The 18,707-nt window shown below is 39.0% G+C and overlaps 2 protein-coding genes and 1 pseudogene across 2 annotated transcripts; 2 read left to right on the top strand and 1 right to left on the bottom strand.

Moving 5' to 3' along the window:
- The first annotated feature begins 447 nt into the window (after positions 1 to 447).
- LOC141819916 (pyrophosphate-energized vacuolar membrane proton pump) lies at positions 448 to 4,771 on the top strand. The gene is made up of 8 exons (XM_074707179.1): positions 448 to 802; positions 2,089 to 2,663; positions 2,784 to 3,163; positions 3,243 to 3,329; positions 3,416 to 3,746; positions 3,824 to 4,234; positions 4,317 to 4,376; positions 4,449 to 4,771. The coding sequence occupies exons 1-8, from the start codon at positions 556 to 558 to the stop codon at positions 4,653 to 4,655; spliced, it is 2,298 nt and encodes a 765-aa protein (XP_074563280.1). The 5' UTR covers positions 448 to 555; the 3' UTR covers positions 4,656 to 4,771.
- Positions 4,772 to 5,307: 536 nt separating this feature from the next.
- Positions 5,308 to 12,530, top strand: LOC141820023 (protein S-acyltransferase 24-like; annotated as a pseudogene).
- A 626-nt stretch (positions 12,531 to 13,156) lies between these two features.
- Positions 13,157 to 17,044, bottom strand: LOC141819927 (homeobox protein knotted-1-like 2). The gene is made up of 6 exons (XM_074707189.1): positions 16,272 to 17,044; positions 15,526 to 15,646; positions 14,411 to 14,610; positions 14,182 to 14,313; positions 13,623 to 13,759; positions 13,157 to 13,493 (listed from the first exon to the last, which is right to left on the bottom strand). The coding sequence occupies exons 1-6, from the start codon at positions 16,941 to 16,943 to the stop codon at positions 13,490 to 13,492; spliced, it is 1,266 nt and encodes a 421-aa protein (XP_074563290.1). The 5' UTR covers positions 16,944 to 17,044; the 3' UTR covers positions 13,157 to 13,489.
- Positions 17,045 to 18,707: the final 1,663 nt, after the last annotated feature.

Raw genomic sequence — 18,707 nt, 5'->3', positions numbered from 1 at the left:
TCAAAATACAATTTCACTCTTTATTTATGAATATATATAGTTTTTAAAATTAAAATAAGGTCCCTTGTTATTCCATTTTGAAAATTATTTAAATGAGATATATTTTTAATTTTTATCTTCTGCAAAATTAATAGACGTATACGGATTATTAAAAAAAATGAAATAATCTATTAATGAGAATGAAAATAATTATCTTAATTTTATCTTAATTTTAATAATTTAGTTTATATTGAAAGAGAAAGCTCAACCCATGAAATTATTTATTTCGCATTTATTAATCTAAAAAAAATGCCAGCTGTCCTCTCACCAAAAAGAATTCTCCTATTGTCTACCCAAAAAGATACCCACGGCCAATCTTTCTCTCCGGGAGCAACGCGATCCAAATGGCCTTCCCTCGGCCATTCTATATAAATAGCGCAGACCCCGAGGCCTTTCGATCGTGTGAGATCGCCAAGTGAGGCGGAGCTCGGAAACCTTCGAAGCAATTTCGTCCGTGTTGGTCGGTCGATCGATCGATCTCCGAGCGTATTGGACGGCGGTGTGGTAGATCCGGCGATGGGGGAGGCGATCCTTTCGGATCTTTTCACCAATGTCCTAATCCCGGCGACGGCCGTCGTCGGGATCGCGTTCGCGCTCCTGCAGTGGGTTCTGGTCTCCAAGGTGAGATTGTCGCCGGCGGAGGCTGACGCGGAGGGCACCGGAAAGAACGGGTACTCCGAGTACTTGATCGACGAGGAGGAGGGGCTCAATGATCACAACGTGGTGGTCAAGTGTGCCGAGATCCAGAGCGCCATTTCGGAAGGTGAGAGCCATCGCTATATTTGATCCTTATCAAATTTTTTTTTTTTCGGTCAGATCTGCGCGGTTCAGTATCGAATTCGAAGTGCTTGTGTGAAGTATCTTGTGCAGAAGCAGTATGATTTTAGATAACTGGATCTGCTTGTTTTATTTATTTATTTTCTTTTTTTTGGTTTTCTTCTTGGACATATTTTGAAACAAAAAGGAATTTATAGTCAAAATGGCTTTTTAAATCTATTTCGAATTTGTCTTGATATGCGATCTCAAAACATTGGTTCCTGCCGAATTTTGCACGATAAGGAGTCGAAATCTGGATCAAAACTTCTGATCTATTTTAAACTATATTTACGTTGCTCCTTCCCGAGTTGTACATTTTCTCGATTTTGGGTTCCTGTTGGTTTCATGAAAATGCACACTTGTTCATGGAATGATATTATTTGGAAAAAGGAATTTTGTTTGAGTTTTCTGGTTCTACTGATTAGTTTATAGCATCGTTGTGCGTTATCCTGTCAGATCAACTGTGATCTGCACAGTTGCGCTGATCAGGGCTACTGCAGGTGAATGTAGTGGATCCCACTTGCTGTTTACTTGCATATTCGATTAAGAAATCAGATTTTATATACATCTTACACTATTAATTACTATAAAAAATGTGAATCAAAGCCAACAATTGTACCTGTTAATTTGTCACTAAGTGCAAAATAGATTTTTAATTCTTAGCTGTGTGCTGCCAAATCAAATATCGAATCTCTTACGTAGTGTGGCCTTAAGAAGGTTAGATGTAATTCCAGCCATAACAATCTGTAATAGTAGATTGAGACTCTGTGTAGTTTAGGAATGAAAATCGTAAAAGTGGAACTTCATTGACTGTATGTGCAAACGGAGAAATTACTAGACATTACTTTTGCTTTTTTTTGCTTCCATCTCATCTGAAGGACTCTTCAGCAAAATCTACTTTTATATCTCTCATCTTACCACTAGTCGTCTTGTTAGGACTAGAATTATGATTGGCTCCTGTGCTGAATTCTTAACCAGGAAGTTTGTAAATCAGGAGAAAGGTGGTCCTATAGAATTAGATGATTAAGATTGTGTTTTCTATGCAAAAAAACATCTTTGGCCTTTGATTATTCTTTATAAATCTTAGATCTACCTTTTGTATCTTTGTTCTCGAAAAACAAGGTCATCAGTAAAGAATTAATGTTTTTTTAAAGCTAAGCTTAAGTTAATTTCATGATTTTATAATTAAATTTGTCATATCTGACATGAGGTTTCTGCTAACATTTTGGACAGGAGCTACTTCTTTCCTTTTCACTGAATATCAGTATGTTGGGATCTTTATGGCTATTTTTGCCATACTGATCTTCCTCTTCCTTGGTTCGGTCGAGGGCTTCAGCACAAAGAGCCAACCCTGCACTTACAGCAAGGACAAGACTTGCAAGCCAGCCCTTGCCAATGCCATCTTTAGCACATTGTCTTTCTTACTTGGAGGTATCACCTCTGTGGTATCTGGATTCCTTGGCATGAAGATTGCAACATATGCCAATGCCAGGACAACTCTCGAGGCAAGAAAGGGTGTTGGGAAGGCTTTCATCACTGCATTCCGATCAGGCGCTGTCATGGGCTTTTTGCTAGCTGCTAATGGACTTTTGGTTCTCTTCATTTCTATTAATTTATTCAAATTGTATTATGGTGATGACTGGGAAGGTCTTTTTGAGGCTATCACTGGCTACGGCCTTGGTGGGTCTTCCATGGCTCTCTTTGGTAGGGTTGGTGGCGGTATCTATACCAAAGCTGCTGATGTTGGGGCTGATCTGGTTGGAAAGGTCGAGAGGAACATTCCCGAGGATGATCCAAGGAACCCAGCTGTAAGAATCTTGTTGAGCATCTCTTGTTCCTTGTTTACTGCCTGCTTAATTGGTCATGTTATTGTCATGTTAATTCTTTAAAATGTTAAAAATGTATGCTCTTTGTTGTGTTGTTTACAGGTTATTGCCGACAATGTCGGCGACAATGTAGGTGATATTGCTGGAATGGGGTCAGACCTCTTTGGCTCTTATGCTGAATCTTCATGTGCAGCTCTAGTTGTTGCTTCAATATCTTCCTTTGGAATTAACCATGATTTGACAGCAATGTTATACCCTCTATTGATTAGTTCCATGGGGATCATTGTTTGTCTTATCACCACACTTTTTGCTACTGACTTTTTCGAGATTAAAGCCGTGAAGGAGATTGAACCTTCGTTAAAGAGGCAACTTATCATCTCCACTATCCTCATGACCCTTGGAATTGCAATTGTTAGTTGGGTAGCCCTTCCATCCACCTTTACAATCTTCAATTTCGGTGTTCAGAAATCTGTCAAAAATTGGTAGCCTATTTCCTGCCCCTATCTTTTTTCTTTTCGATAAAATTTTCAAGGTAACTTATTGTATGAGATGGTTTGGTAGGGAGCTCTTCTTCTGTGTGGCGATCGGCTTGTGGGCTGGTTTGGTGATAGGATTCGTAACCGAGTACTACACAAGCAATGCATACAGGTAAACAACAAAGTTTTATGCTCGCAGTTGTTTGTTGTTCATATAATCAGCTTTCTTACCTCATTTTCATGGATCTCTACTGTCAGCCCTGTGCAAGATGTTGCTGATTCCTGCCGAACTGGAGCTGCCACCAATGTCATCTTTGGCCTTGCTTTGGGATACAAATCTGTTATCATTCCTATTTTCGCGATCGCCATCAGTATTTTTGTTAGTTTCAGTTTGGCAGCCATGTATGGCATTGCCGTTGCCGCTCTCGGAATGTTGAGCACCATTGCCACTGGTCTCGCCATCGATGCCTACGGGCCTATTAGTGACAATGCCGGTGGAATCGCAGAGATGGCTGGTATGAGCCACAGGATCCGCGAAAGAACTGATGCTCTCGATGCTGCTGGCAACACCACTGCTGCTATCGGAAAGGTAAATGATCAAGTTCTTGTGATCCCTTTACAATGCCAATTTGTAAATCTATTCACATGTTTTTATCATTCTGTCAGGGTTTTGCTATCGGCTCAGCTGCCTTAGTGTCCCTTGCACTCTTTGGTGCCTTTGTGAGCCGTGCAGCCATCTCTACTGTGGATGTTCTAACACCCAAGGTTTTCATTGGACTGCTCGTCGGCGCCATGCTCCCTTACTGGTTCTCAGCCATGACCATGAAGAGCGTCGGAAGCGCAGCTCTCAAAATGGTCGAAGAAGTTCGGAGGCAGTTCAACACCATTCCCGGTCTCATGGAAGGAACTGCTAGACCAGACTACACAAACTGTGTCAAGATATCAACCGACGCCTCCATCAAGGAGATGATTCCTCCCGGTGCGCTGGTCATGCTCACTCCGCTCGTCGTCGGGACTCTCTTCGGAGTCGAAACTCTCTCCGGTGTCCTTGCCGGCTCTCTTGTTTCCGGAGTTCAGGTCAGTAGATCTCCCCCACTTCAATACCCATCCAAACAAATTCCCGCCATTTGATCAGAATTTCAAACTGTTTCATCCACAGATTGCCATCTCTGCATCAAACACTGGTGGCGCATGGGACAATGCAAAGAAATACATTGAGGTAAAGCATTGATTGTACTCTTTATAGAAACTATATATTCAGTTGCTAATTCTTGCTTCCTGAGTTGATCAGGCTGGAGCTTCAGAGCACGCTAGGTCGCTCGGCCCGAAGGGGTCAGACCCCCACAAGGCTGCGGTGATCGGCGACACGATCGGCGACCCACTCAAGGACACATCCGGGCCATCCCTGAACATCCTCATCAAGCTCATGGCTGTGGAGTCACTTGTGTTTGCTCCATTCTTTGCCACTCATGGCGGTCTCCTATTCAAGTTATTTTAAGCTGCATTTCGTAGAGTTTGTTGCTAGTTATCGATGCTTATTTGGCTCAAAGCATTACAATTTTCCTCCTTGGATAAATATTATTATGCTAATAATTCAGCATGTCCTTAATTCAATTATCGAAAACTGTAGTTTATTCTTTAGTTTTTGCTAATTTTTCATAAAAAATTTATTTTTTGAGATGAATTGCAAGGTAAAATAAAATTTAAAAGAAGGAGATGAAATAGAAATATTAAATAATGTAATCTTACATAAATTTTAAATATTAGCAACGAATTTATAAATACAATTTAAAAATTAATATTTCATCTGATATGATAATGATAACTATTCTTTTGCTTTGACAAAAATATATAAATTATAACATTTGGTAGATGATCGCATTATTACTATGAAATAATAAAATATAAAAATCTTAAAAAATAAACTAATTTACTGAGGGGTGAAATTAAATTTCTACACAATTAGTTCATTTGGGGGGCTTAAATACAAAAGTACGCGCCTGAGTCGTCTCCTTCTCATCTCTCTCTCTCTCTCTCTCTCTCTCTCTACAAGGACATCTTTTTCCTCGCTTCTCCTCCGCGTCCTGCGGCTAGGGCTGGCCGGATTGTGTTGATTTCTGGGCGCGTCGGAGGCGGCGGCGGCGAGTACGATGGCTTCGGAGATCGAGGCGGTGGACGAGGGGGCCGAGCCGCCGAGGTCGCGGGAGGAGCAGCGCCGGCGGGACGGACGAGGAGTCTTCCAGGATCGACGTGTACACTGCAGCTGCGTACGGCGATCTGGAGAAACTCCAGCGGCTGGTGGACGTAGAGGGGTGCTCCGTCTCCGAGCCGGACGGGGCAGGCTACTATGCCCTCCAGTGGGCGGCTCTCAATAACCGCACCGCGGCCGTCCAATACATCATCGAGGTATTCCTCTTCCGTCTGAGTAAAATTAGGGTGTTTTCTCTTCTGGTTCTCGATCGTTTCGTTCCGTTATTTTAACCTCTAATTCCCATGATAGATTGTTCCCCCTTCGTCCCCTGTCGGATGGAGTTATTATGCTATTGTTGACCTTCGAGATCCTGTCAGATTAAACGCTAAATTTTGTTGTTTGGATCAGCATGGAGGAGATGTAAACGCCACTGACAACACGGGGCAAACAGCTCTCCATTGGAGCGCAGTGCGAGGACACACCCAGGTCGCCGACGTATTGCTCAAGGAAGGTGCTCGAATTGATGTATCAGACTTATATGGATATCAGGTCTGTTTCTCCTCATAATTACTATGAACAAAATCGTGACTTGTTAACAGCACTTCATATTGGTTCTTGTCTGATCAATTGAACTATTCTTGGGTATCTATTGCAACAGCGAGATAGCAATCACTCTTTACTAGTGTGTCAAACAACTCGACTTCAAGATGTTTGTGCCAAATTAATCTATGTTATTCGTATAAAGTCTATATTGGCCTTCCATAGACTTATCTGTGGTTTGATGTTTGCACAATCTTCAACCAGTTTGCATGAATGAGCTTTTGTTTAAATGAAGCTTCCTTGTACATCTTGTTCTCCTAACCTGTTTCTCCTAATTTGATCCTTGATCAATATGATTTCCTTTTCACTTTTCATTCATTGGAGATCTTCATGAACTAGGTACTTTCTTTCCATATTGAAAATTTTCAGAACAAGAAATGCCTACAGGTGAGGTGGAAGGTCTGTAGAGTCATGCCGTATAGGTCTAGCAACTTCTTTAGTTTTCTTACACATTGGCCGTCAAAGTGTATTGGAGCACAGATAGAATGGTTTAAAATTTGGACCTTTTCTAACATCTTACAGAACTCCTTTTATTTATAATCTGTAAGAGTATGAAAGGCTGAAGCATTCTCTGTAGTTATGATTAAAATTGCAGCCTGTATATGTTTTCTTTCTTTCTGCAGGAACTCTATTTACCAACAAATTTAAGGTTTTCATACTCAGTCCTGAACGTTAAACTGAGCTGAACCAAACTTATGCAGTTCATTCAAGTTGAATTACAGGGGCAAAAACCACTTTATAGAATGGATTGAGAAAATAATATTTTGACCACTTAAGATTCCATAATATCGTGAATTAACTGAAAATCGATATAGCTACTTGACTTATGTTGTAGCTATACTTTTTTTGTACTTGAAACTGAAATACAACTATATTAGAAATGTAGATACAGATTTTTGTTGTTCACTTGTTCGCACGAACATACATTTTTTGGTACATTGATGATAGCTCAAATAGATCACCAAAAAATTTAAGTTACATGACCAGACAGCATGCATTTCTGGGACTAGTTAAGTGAAGACAATATGCTTATTTTGGATCAGTATTATCCATTAGCAAAACGGCTTTGTTTGACATGTAATGTATTTGCTGATTTGATTTTGTAATTACTCACTAACTGCAACATACTTGATTTTAACAAATTTACATTAAGTGAAGCATGACTATGCTAACAATGAATTCTTCTTTGGTGTCTTCATTAGCATGATTTGATCGAACATGTTAATACATGTATGATTCTGCCTATTGTATTTTTCCAGTTTGAACCTGGCATATGATCTCTTTATTGTTTCCACTTGACTGCAGAGCACTCATGTTGCAGCCCAGTATGGTCAGACTGCATTTCTCTATCATGTTGTCATAAGGTGGAACGCTGATCCAGATATCCCTGATAATGATGGAAGGAGCCCTTTACATTGGTACTTATAATTCTCCTACTTGTGGAAACTTGACATTACATCTTTATTCTCTTTTTTTCTTGGAGGCTTTCTGGCACATTAAATTCACAATCTGGTCTCACCAATTCAAGCTTATGTTGCCCAACAAATTAGTTTAAGTTTTGAAGTAAAAGTTCTCTATGAACTGTTTGTACTGACTGGTAATTTATGTTTATGCTCAATTGTTCATCATGGTAGGGCTGCTTATAAGGGATTTGCCAATTGCATACGTCTTCTTTTATTTCTAGACGCCTACAGAGGGCGGCAGGATAAAGAGGGTATGCAATTTTGTTTTGTTTTTGCTTCCTGCATCTATAATTTGAAAATTTTTGGTTTGTTTTATAATTTATTCTCTCATTAGGTTGTACTCCGCTACATTGGGCAGCTTTAATTGGAAATCTAGAGGCATGTACAGTTCTAGTTCAAGCTGGGAAGAAAGAAGACTTGATTATCACAGATAACTCTGGTTTAACTCCTGCTCAGCTTGCATCGGATAAGGGACATCGCCAAGTTGCTTTTTTCCTTGTAGGTATCATGTGTTTCAAATATATTCTCTCTCTCTCTCTCTCTCTCTCTAAGAGTGTGTCAAATAGTTGTCCACTGCATTTTATTGCTGTTTGATGGCAGATGTTTTACATCTGCACAAATTTATTTGAGAGATAATTCTAGCTTCTTTGGCATCAACCTCATCACAATAGGTGATCAAGAAGAAACCCAGTCATCCGACTTCACCCAGAGGCTTTTCGTCAGGTTATGTTTAGGTTTTCTTATAAAACCTGAGCGCATGACTGCCGCTAGTTTTAGCTATAAATAAATAAAAATGCACATATTAAGAGTACAATATTTTATAAAATAAGGAAAACTCTTCAACCCATTATCACTTAATCCACTGTATTTTACTCAATCACCCAAATTTGACTTTGTTCATGTAATCAAACTTGAATCTTCTTGGCCTTGAATATAACTAACACATTTTCAACAGGTTTAAAGTGAGACTGTTTACATTCTTTAAGTTTTATCTCTATATAATTGTTTGTTGTTGCAGCTCCAATATAAACCTTACACCCAAACTTTGGATTTCCTGGTAAAATAAACAATCTCTTCTCACACGCTATTTCGTTGTGTTTCTGTTCTTGTTTTCTGGAAGTTCCTAAAACTGTTTCCCAACATATATTTCATTCTTTTAGGGCAATGCTAGAAGGGTGTTTGACAGGCGATGTGATGGAAGTAGTAACCTTGGTAGGCTATCAAAATTAGGACTTGCACCTGTTCTTTGGTGTGTGATAATTGCTATGCTGTTTACCTATGTACAATCAGTTATTGCAGGTATATTTGCTTTAGATCATCAGAAAAATTCCATTAAATAAACTAAAAATATTCATGTATAAATCATTTATAATTTTCTTTTGTTTTTTGTGAATCTAGGTTCTTATGACTTCAGCTTAACAACTGCCTTTGGGACTTTTGCCTGGTCAGGAGTTTTCCTAGCAACTATAGGATTAGTCATGTTTTATAGATGTAGCAGGTAGACTCCATTTTATAATCAGATTTCTTTAAAGTTAGCTACAATTTTGACTAGGTTATTTGCAAATAAAGATTCCCAAGGCCGATTCTTATGTGAATTATTAGGATCAAAACATCTGTCACGGGTAGTTACTAGACAAAGTATTATGTTACATTTTTCTCTTTATATTTCTTTGCTTTATGTGAAATAGGAATATACAGTTTGTGATACACATGTACTTTTATTTCATTTATCCTTTTTAATTTTTAATGTAACCTAATTAAGATATGCATATTCCTTTCCCCAAACGATCAGGGGCTTACATGTTTCTCACCTCTGCCACATGTTTGAATCAGGAAAGATCCTGGCTTCATCAATAGAAGCACACGGGACGTACAAAGCCTCAGAGATGAAGTAAGACACATGCTCGGCTTTGCGACTGATTACTGTACCTATTTATGCTAATATATTGCAATGAAATACCAAAATCTACCAGTTCATATTTGCCTTTACTTTCTTGACTACAATCAAATATTATCAGTAAATCAACAGTAAGCTCTATGTTCACTATAACTTGGTTTGATCCAGACATGCATGCTTTGTTCAGTTGATTTTTTATGCATTCAATAGTTAGAAACTTTCTCTTTATCTGTTGAGATGAAAATACTCTTAATACATTTATTTTGGCAGTGATCAGTTGATCAATTAGAGATGAAGTTTTTTAGAGGTAGGGGGAGATTTAATAGATGGTATAACCTTGCAAAAAGGTTCAATGGCTGGAAAAGGTGTATGCATCCCTAATATTTGAGACTAAGACACGTATTTTTGTTGCACTTTACTTTGGTGTAATGAGATGTAACTATAGACAGAAGACATCAATGAGCATACACATCCTGAAGTAAGAATTCATCCATGACTATGCTGTAAAGTGAAAGTGGTACTGACTTCGACAAAATGAATAAGTTAAAAAAAACATTCTGAGGCCTGAATGTGCAATTAAGGATTTCCTATCGAAATGAATCCATTTTTTATTGTTTGCTATTGTGTGAACTGACTTGTGTGTCACAGTGACAGTCAATTTAAATAGAGAATTGCAGTTACTGCTGTGTCTAATCAATTTCTTACACACTGCTTATCAATCCTTTGCTATGCTAACACATGAATGACAAGGACACACTTCCAGTAAAACCTTAGATAAACAAATTTACATCTGTGTAGGGAAATAAATACGATTTTATGGTATTTCAATCTAACGGCCACAATTATGTTTGAAAAATCAAATCTGAGACGATGACATGTGCAAGTAGTGATTTAAGTGAAAGCATCTATTGATAATGAGAATTTTCTGGGGGGCTTCTTTTCTAGGGTTTAAGTGAAAGCATCTTTCGATAGTGATAGTACTCTCTGGGGCTTCGTATTCCTTTCTTTCTTTGATGCTATATCTTCTTTGAAAGCTCTTTATGTTTCGTATCATGAGAGGGCCCTTCAGTTTTTTCTATTACTGTCCATAACATATCCCAAATGCTTTAGACTAGAAAAGGCAATCGGCAATCTGATTTCTATAAAATGGCTAAAATAAAAATAAAATAAAATTGTTGTATTACCTATCAACCTTGGCATGCCCCTAGGATCTTATTATTGACTTCCAAGTATGTGGTATAGAAATGAACTCAATTCTCCCTTGAGCATGCTTTGTCTATGGAGGCACAAGTATTTTGTACCAATATTGATGTTTTAATGAACTAAACGATATTTTCTTCAGTTTTTTTAGCATAATGATCTATGGAGATTTGAATTACAGGAATATTGATGGCTCATTTCCCAAATACTAACAACAAAACTGGTGACCAGATAACCAACAATTCTATGATTCATCATTGCTATTTGTGCTTATAGGAACCCTTACTAAAGACAGATTAAATCACCCTGCCTTGTTGGCCGGAAATTGGTCTCAGCTGTGTGCAACATGCAAGGTAAATCTTTTTTTGTGTGCATCGAGGCAAACTGACTTTGTTTATCATTTTTCGGTTGCATTTGATTTAGTTGCTTGAATTGATACTCAGATTGTCAGGCCAGTACGTGCGAAGCATTGTTCCACTTGCGATCGATGCGTCGAGCAGTTTGATCATCATTGTCCTTGGGTATCTAATTGTATTGGCAAGGTCCTTTACACTCATGCACGCCTCTCTTCGTTTTTGTTTTCTCTTTTTTCAAGTTCTATCATATTGTTATTCGTACGATAAATGCTTTCCCTACTTCACTAGTATCTTGAGGTTCTGATTCGTTAATGATCATTAATCTGCAGAGAAATAAGCGGGACTTCTTGATGTTTCTCCTTCTTGAAGTTTCTGCCATGGTCATTACTGGTTTAGTTGCCATTACGAGTATGTCTCTTACAGTAGGCTTTCTTTTAAGCTTCGTACGAGATACAGTGGCATGCTCACTGAGAGGAGCACTACCAATCCTGCAGGAATAGTGAGGATCCTTCTGTGCCTTCTTTCGGTGGATGGTTGAGTCATAATACGACGGAGCATCCTGGAGCCGTAGCATTTCTAGTAATGGACCTTTTTCTTTTCTTCGGAGTGGCTGTTTTAACTTTTGTCCAAGCATCCCAGGTATGCTGTTACATTCTCTCCCCCACTTCGTGAAAAACTGATTTCTTTTTGGATTCTACACCGCGACAATCTTTGAACCACATAAATTGCTGTTTCCTTTTCATTATACACGACGATAAAAAAATATAGTCATTGCCTGGTGGTTCTCGTCGGAGCAGGCTTTCAGTTTAATTAATAATTTACTGGTGTGGTTGATGAAGTTGTTAGCTGAAATATGATTTTGAGAATTGATTAGAATTGCATAGCTTTTTTATTTTTCTTCTAGTGGAGTTTTGCAGACAGATGAGCTGTACAATGTTCTTCGATCTATTGCTTTCGATAACCCAAAGAGAACCTTTATCTGTGTTTTGATCTGTTACTATCACTCACTATTTGCTGCAACCAACATTATTTCTTGTCTTCCAGATCTCGCGGAACATAACAACCAACGAAATGGCAAATGCTATGAGATACAGCTACCTTAGAGGTCCAGGTGGGCAGTTCAGAAACCCATATGATCATGGAATTCGCAAGAACTGTTCGGATTTCTTTTCAAAGGATACAATGAAGATGTGGAGCTGAAGGAACAGACACCGCCATTTGAAGAGATGGGGGTGACTCAGATGACCAGAAGCTTGAATTTGCAGAACGGAGAGCTGCATCAAGTAAACGGGCATGGCCGGAGTCATGTCTGTGTCGATGTTCAGGTCAAAAACTCAAAATCTCATGGCCATGATAATCCCTCCGTGTTGCGATAACAGCAGCAAGACTGAGAGTGTGCCGCTGGGGCTTGGCTCGGGCCTCGGTGAAACAATCAGCACAACTCGAGGATTCTTCCATTGTGATGCTCAATGCTGCAGGAGCTTCAGCTTCTTCTTCTTCTTCTTCATCATGTATCATAACTATCGAAATGCTTTATTGCATTCTTGAGGGAGTCTAGATCATTGTCTTAGACTGTTGTATCATCTGGAAGCAGTTTTGCCTTGTGGTGTTCTGCCAAACGATAAGATTGTTTATGACGAAGAACATTCTCGGATAAGAATTGAAATAGTTGCAAGGAAAAGGAATCATCAGTTGAGTACATGAAAGGAGAAACTTTTCTTTCACGAACAATCTTAGTGTTCGGCTCCATAAAGGTTGTTTATATTCGTTTAATAATAAAAGAACTATGAAATATACAAACTTGAACACTTGTAAACTTAATTTGTTAACGTTCATTCATGAATGATTAACTTATGTAAATTAATTATAAATTTAATTTTTAATTTTATTAAACATATAAAAATATATTAATTTATAATCTTTAATTATTTATAATGTGCTAAAAAATAAGAAAATAATATAACTTTCGTGTATTAGATACAAAATTTAACCTAATTTATAAGGACAACAATGTTATTACTTGAGCTCTATAAAAAATTCGAGTTTGATAAATTTTTTAATAAATATATTTGAATAGGAATAAAGAAGCTTGAACACAATTCAACTCTGTAGTCAAGACTTGAAGTACAAGAGGAAAATATATCATATTTAGATATATTACTACTGATAACCCCTTTTAATAATATTATACAGATTTAAAGCCTTATATATTAATTAAAAGCTTTATAAATCTAATTTGTCAACATTAGATTGAATAACTGTCTAAATTTAAAACTAAAAGCCTCATCCACATAATCCTGAAAACAAACACATTTGTTTTACTGAATGCAAATGAACATCTACTTATATTCACAAGCCACATGTATACATAATCCTGGAAACTTCAAATTTGTGAGTGGACAAGAAGATTTTTTTTTCAAGATTTTCTCAAACATTTTTCTTTTAGCAAAACAATACAAACCTGTAGCACCAAATATTTCCATGCCACTGGCATGGCTCAAATCAAATCATCCTCCTTCATAGAGATTTAATATTAGTCATTAGTTTCTGGAAGGAGATTGCTGCTTCACTTGATGGAAGTTGTCGATTAAGTCTTGGCAAATAGAAGGCACCAACAATGGCTCTTTATCTGCACAGTTTATGAATCGTGTTAGTTGAAAATAAAATGATGATAGAAAATTAGAGCATGTAATTAACACATTGATCAATCCTTTTGTTTTTATGAAGATCAAATATTTTTCCATATAAAAAAGCAGACCTTTTGCGCTTGCTCTTTAGAGAAGTTGATGAAGAGGGATTGCTATGCCAGTTCCTCTTCCTCTGGTTGATGAACCAGTTATTAATCTGCTTTAGCTGCAATCCTGTTTCTTGCACTAATCTTGCTTTGTCATCCTCCTACATGAATGGAATAGAGATAAAATTATGGGAAATTAATGTATCACTCACAAAAACACCACTGTAAACCGACTCTATTTGATCTGAAGACTTAAATTTTCCACATGGTTCTATGTCAATGGAATAGAGATTAGCTAATGTCTCACTCATTTACAGTGAGTTAGCTTCATCGATTGGATTTGAAAGCTTGAAGTTCTCTCATGGTCTATGTTAATGAAATACAGATGGAGCTAATGCTTCTTTTTTTCAGTCTGAAAAAACTTTGATAAACCAACTTGATTCAAACTGAACTTTCATTTTCCTCATGATCTATGTTAATGAGATAGAGATGAAACAAATGTCTCATTCATTTATGATGAGTTATCCTTGTTTCACTCCAAAACAACCTCAGTAAACCGACTTAATTGGATCCGAAAACTTACCGTTGGATATGGCCACTTGGAGTGGGACTGCCACCAAGCTTTCAGCATAGAAGTGCTATCACCTGGCAGTTTCCCAGCTCTTCTCTTGCGAAGAATCTCGTCTCTGATGTCTATAATCTTATCCTTGTACCCCTACAACACAAACAACAAGAAATTAGTATAGATAACAGTTTCTGATCCTGCATAGAGCTCTTAGTTAATGTATCTTGAAAGAACTCAATGAATCTACCTGTTTTAGCTCAAGTTTCAGTTCCTGTCTAACTCGTTCCATTAGGCCTCTTTCACTCTCTGTTGGAATAAGTGGGCCAAAGCCCATGCTGTCTGGTCCATCAAAGCTTCCATCAAACAGATTTGTTTCGCTATCGACCTGATCGTCGTCGTCGTCGTTATCAGACATAGTTGCACCTGTTCCTTCCCCAGGAGAAACACCTGTTGTATTTGCCATAGTTGAACATTCATGATATAAACATTTAGGCCCTATCAACATGTGATGTAGTTGTATGAGGATAAGATCCTAGCAGTGATTTAAATCCTTATCATCAAGATGAAGTCAATATTTATAAATAGATTCAATATTAAAAATGTTAAATTTATTAGACTAGTGAAAAGTTACTAATAATATAATTTGCATAGAGCTCAACAGAGAGGGATTCATCTAGTTGATCCTAAAAGTTGGGATGAACAAAGCTTCATGGTGACAAACTAGCAACAAAAGACTTATGCTAGCATTTTTCTTCCTCAGCAGCAACTCTTAGGCCGTGTTTGCTCTCCAGTAATGGGAAGGAGTCACGAGATGAAAGGAAAAGAGAAAGAAGGATCAAAAAGCCACCACAGACCCTCTTTTTGCTCACTTGCCTCTCCCACTATGCCACTTGATCTCGGCCTTCACTTAGAGAGCCCTCAATCCAAGTGTTGAACAAGAACCCCAACTTGCTCTTCTTTGATGAAGCCAGAGCTCCCATTTCACTCGTCGTTATGACCAAATTTGGACCTTCGAATTCTAAACCTGTGCTAGCCACCTAGTGTGATAAGGCTTGGTTATTATTGTCATTGTTGCTAATCAACAAAGGGAGAAAGATGGACTTTGTGCTCGTGGCATCAACAATCTTGCCTCCTCATCTCCACCTCATTCTCACTCATTTCCCTCCATTGTTCCCCTCTGAAAATCACCTCAAAATCTATGATTTTCCTTGTTTAAAACCCTTAAACAAGGAACCCATACGCGAGCAGAGTACTTTCCATGACAGCTATTTTGACGACAAACTTAAGAAATTATCATGTCTAGACAAAGATGAAGCATTTATTATATGGAATCAGGATTTATTAAGAAGATAGGACAAATACCTGTCAAGCTTTGAAGTGCTTGCTCAAGCTCCCAACAAGCCATTACTGCCTCCATCGCATGCACGCGCACATGCTGCTGAAGCTGTTCTTTGAAGGAGCAAAGCAGCAAGACGTAGTGTGTCTAACCAAACCATCAAATGTTTCAGGCATCAGGAATCATTTTCAATACAAAGAACCAAGCAAAAAGACTAAGTACTTGAGCAAATGATGGCAGAAGAAAGGTAGAAGGTCTCGTCTTCTTAGGGAAAAGTTTGATCAGGATAATAAATAATTGATCAATTTTAGAAGGATGTCAGACAAAGTGGCAGACAACATAAGGAAGAAGAAATCTTGTGCTTCCTTTTCATTTCTCAATTCTCAGCTAAAAAATGTGGAAAAGATGAATTTTAAAATATATATATATATAAAATTATGGAGAGATTGCTAAGCAAATCCTCATCTGAAGCGAGCATATCAAAAGTACAGATATCGTGACGTAGAACACAAGATGCGATGGGGAGCTCCTCTTTTTTGAATATTTTTATTGTGATCGAGATGAACACTTTTCGGCTTATCTCCAGATCAAGCTCGTAACAAGAAACGAATTAAAAATTAGCACGTTTTTTTTTTCTAAGGGAAACGGATTAAAGAGGTAAGAAATCAGCGCAAGAAGCCAAAGGAGCGTTGTTCGATTGGTAGAAATGATGAGGAGTTGGTTTGGGGGAGGGAGAAGAATCGACGGAGTGATGAATCGCCGGAGTTATTACCATGAACTGGTCGAGCTCCTTGTCGTCGCCGAGCATGTGGCCGCCGTTGCCGAGCACCGAGTACTTGGACACCACGTGCTGCGATTGGGCGAGCTGCGCGTCGATCCGGGGCAGCTGGTCCACCGGCGTCGCGATCCTCAGGCAAGCGACATGCGCCGACAGGAGCTGCTCGTACAAGGGGTGCGCCAAGATCTCCGCCTTGTACCTCGCGTTCTGCCACGTCCCCTCCCCAGCAGCCGCCTCCGCGATCTCCCCGCGTGCGCCAGAGATCCCCGCGGCGTCGCTCGCTGGGGCGGGGACGTCGTCGTCGCCGTCGCCGTCGCCGCCGCCCCGATGCAAGATCGGAGGGCGGGGGAACCAGTGTCCCGCAGACGCGGACGATTCGGAGGCGGTCTGGAGGTGCAGGAAGCTCCCGTCGCCGAAGGGCTGCCCGGTATCCGGCCGGACAATTCCACTGTTGAGCCACGTGGGCCCGGCGCCCTTCACGAGGCGGTGGAGCTCCTTCCCGCCCTCGTCGTCCTTCGCGGATCCACCGGCATCGGGAGCAGAAAAGTGGTGCATCGCTGTCCTGAGCACTACCGATCCGTTGCCACCCCCCAGCTGATGCTGCTGCGCCTCCGCCGCGTATGGCAGCGCCGTCAGCTCCCGCGGCAGTTGGTTGTGGAACGCCATCGGAGACTCCTCCACCGCCTCTTCCGGAACCCAATCCGAAGCGAACCGATCGATAGAGGAGAAGGAGGAGGAGGAAGGAGGAAGACGAAGACGAAGACGAAGGCAAAGCGACGACGAAAGAAACTACAAGTAGAAGTCACTTTCCCACGGGAGGAAACTTCTCTTTGCCCCCCGCATTTTATCAAAATTTTAGATGACTCCCTTGAACCGTTAAACCAAGGTGGGAAAATGGAGTTCTTAACGATTCCGAAGTAAAATTATATATAAAAAGGGGCATTTTAATAAGTTTTAAATGCTTAAAGATATCTTAAAGAATAAGATAATTAGAGGGCATTTTAATAATTTTAAAATTTATGATATTTTAAAGTAAAAGACCAATAACAATATATAACAAACTATGAATAAATTAAAGTCCAATCAAATTTAAACTGTCAAAAAAAAAAACTAAACTTAAATAATTTTAATAAATTTGATGGCGAAACTGCAATTTCCCCCGCCAAGAAATCTCTCTATTTAATTTCTTAATCAAATCCTAATCGATCCCCTACCAATCCGCCAGAACGACGATCCGACCGTAGCTTGCCCGCATCGCCAGATCGGACGTCCAGAAAATCGACACGTCGTGAACTTGGCTGATAATGGAAGACGCGTGTGGGAGAAGGTGGGCCAATGCGCGTGCTCCACGTGTGTATGAGGCGGTAAGACCGGCGTGGTCTGATGCGCCGCCGGTTCGCGACGCGGCATTTTTTTGGTGTCCTGTGCTTTCAATGCTTTTGAACCGGAATTAATTTAAATTATTAATATTTGAGTGATTTTCATTTATTTAATAAAGTTTTTTTAATTATTAAAAAGAAGAAAAAAAAGATGTGGAGAGGTGGTTGCTGGTCCCCCTTTAACGCCACGTTTGCTAATACCGTTAGCTGACGGTTGCTTATCAACTTAGACATCTATTATTATATAACAAAAATAAACATATATAATATAAAAAGACTTTTATCTTAATCGTTGTCCTTAAAAATAATTCATTTAAAATTATTATAGCAACTTAACCAAAGCTCGTTGATCAAAATAATTTTATATTATAATAAAATAAATTAAAATATTTTAGATAAAATGTTATTATTTAGTATCAACCATTTTAATTTTATAAAGCACCTGAAATTATTGAAATTACTGTCCATATTTTGTCCAATATTATATGATTGTAGGACCGTTACGTGCAGCCGTTGACGGTGTAGCGGCGTTACGTTATTTGGGGACCACGACGCAGCGGAAGTTGTGGTCCTGGTCCCGGGCACTACGCTAGAGGTCGCAAGGTGTGGGTCCCGGCGCGGTCCCCACGTTCTCGTGTGGTTCTGATTCGTCCACGTAGCTGCACACTCAACGCCACAAGAGAGCTCACCCTCACCCACGCATCCCTACTCATACCTACTACTAATAATAATAATTATTATTAATATTATTATATTATTAATAAATGCATTAAAAAAGAATGTTGATAATTATACAGACATCATAAATAATTTAATAATTTTTAAATATTCTGTGGGCTAGAAAAGATAACGTCAACTCGAAGCACGTGCGTTGACTTTCAGCAAAGACCTAGTCAAATTTAAAATATACCTATTGAGCATGACCAATAGTCTATTTCTACTTCCTTCTTCTTCATTATAGTGATCTACCCATTTTACCCTCAATCATTTTATAATCGACTTGAAATTCAAATAGGATTTAAATATCGACTGTTTGTTCTAAATTGAGAGG

The sequence above is a fragment of the Curcuma longa genome, unplaced genomic scaffold (assembly GCF_044706935.1).
Source record: "Curcuma longa cultivar G26 ecotype Majalengka, Jawa Barat unplaced genomic scaffold, ITB_CL_G26_1.1 utg2646_np1212_2152390_RagTag, whole genome shotgun sequence".
In the NCBI taxonomy this organism is placed as follows: domain Eukaryota; kingdom Viridiplantae; phylum Streptophyta; class Magnoliopsida; order Zingiberales; family Zingiberaceae; genus Curcuma; species Curcuma longa.
Note: the sequence above shows the minus strand (reverse complement) of the source record. Positions and strands in the feature narration are given on the sequence as shown.

Coding starts and splice junctions, on each gene's coding strand:
- LOC141819916 (XM_074707179.1), top strand. CDS start 556: ATGGGGGAGGCGATCCTTTCGGATCTTTTCACCAATGTCCTAATCCCG. Junction 803..2,088: donor CCAGAGCGCCATTTCGGAAG/GTGAGAGCCATC, acceptor CATTTTGGACAG/GAGCTACTTCTTTCCTTTTC. Junction 4,235..4,316: donor CTCTTGTTTCCGGAGTTCAG/GTCAGTAGATCT, acceptor TTTCATCCACAG/ATTGCCATCTCTGCATCAAA.
- LOC141819927 (XM_074707189.1), bottom strand. CDS start 16,943: ATGGCGTTCCACAACCAACTGCCGCGGGAGCTGACGGCGCTGCCATAC. Junction 15,647..16,271: donor AGGAGCTCGACCAGTTCATG/GTAATAACTCCG, acceptor TGGTTTGGTTAG/ACACACTACGTCTTGCTGCT. Junction 14,314..14,410: donor TGAAACTTGAGCTAAAACAG/GTAGATTCATTG, acceptor TTTGTGTTGTAG/GGGTACAAGGATAAGATTAT.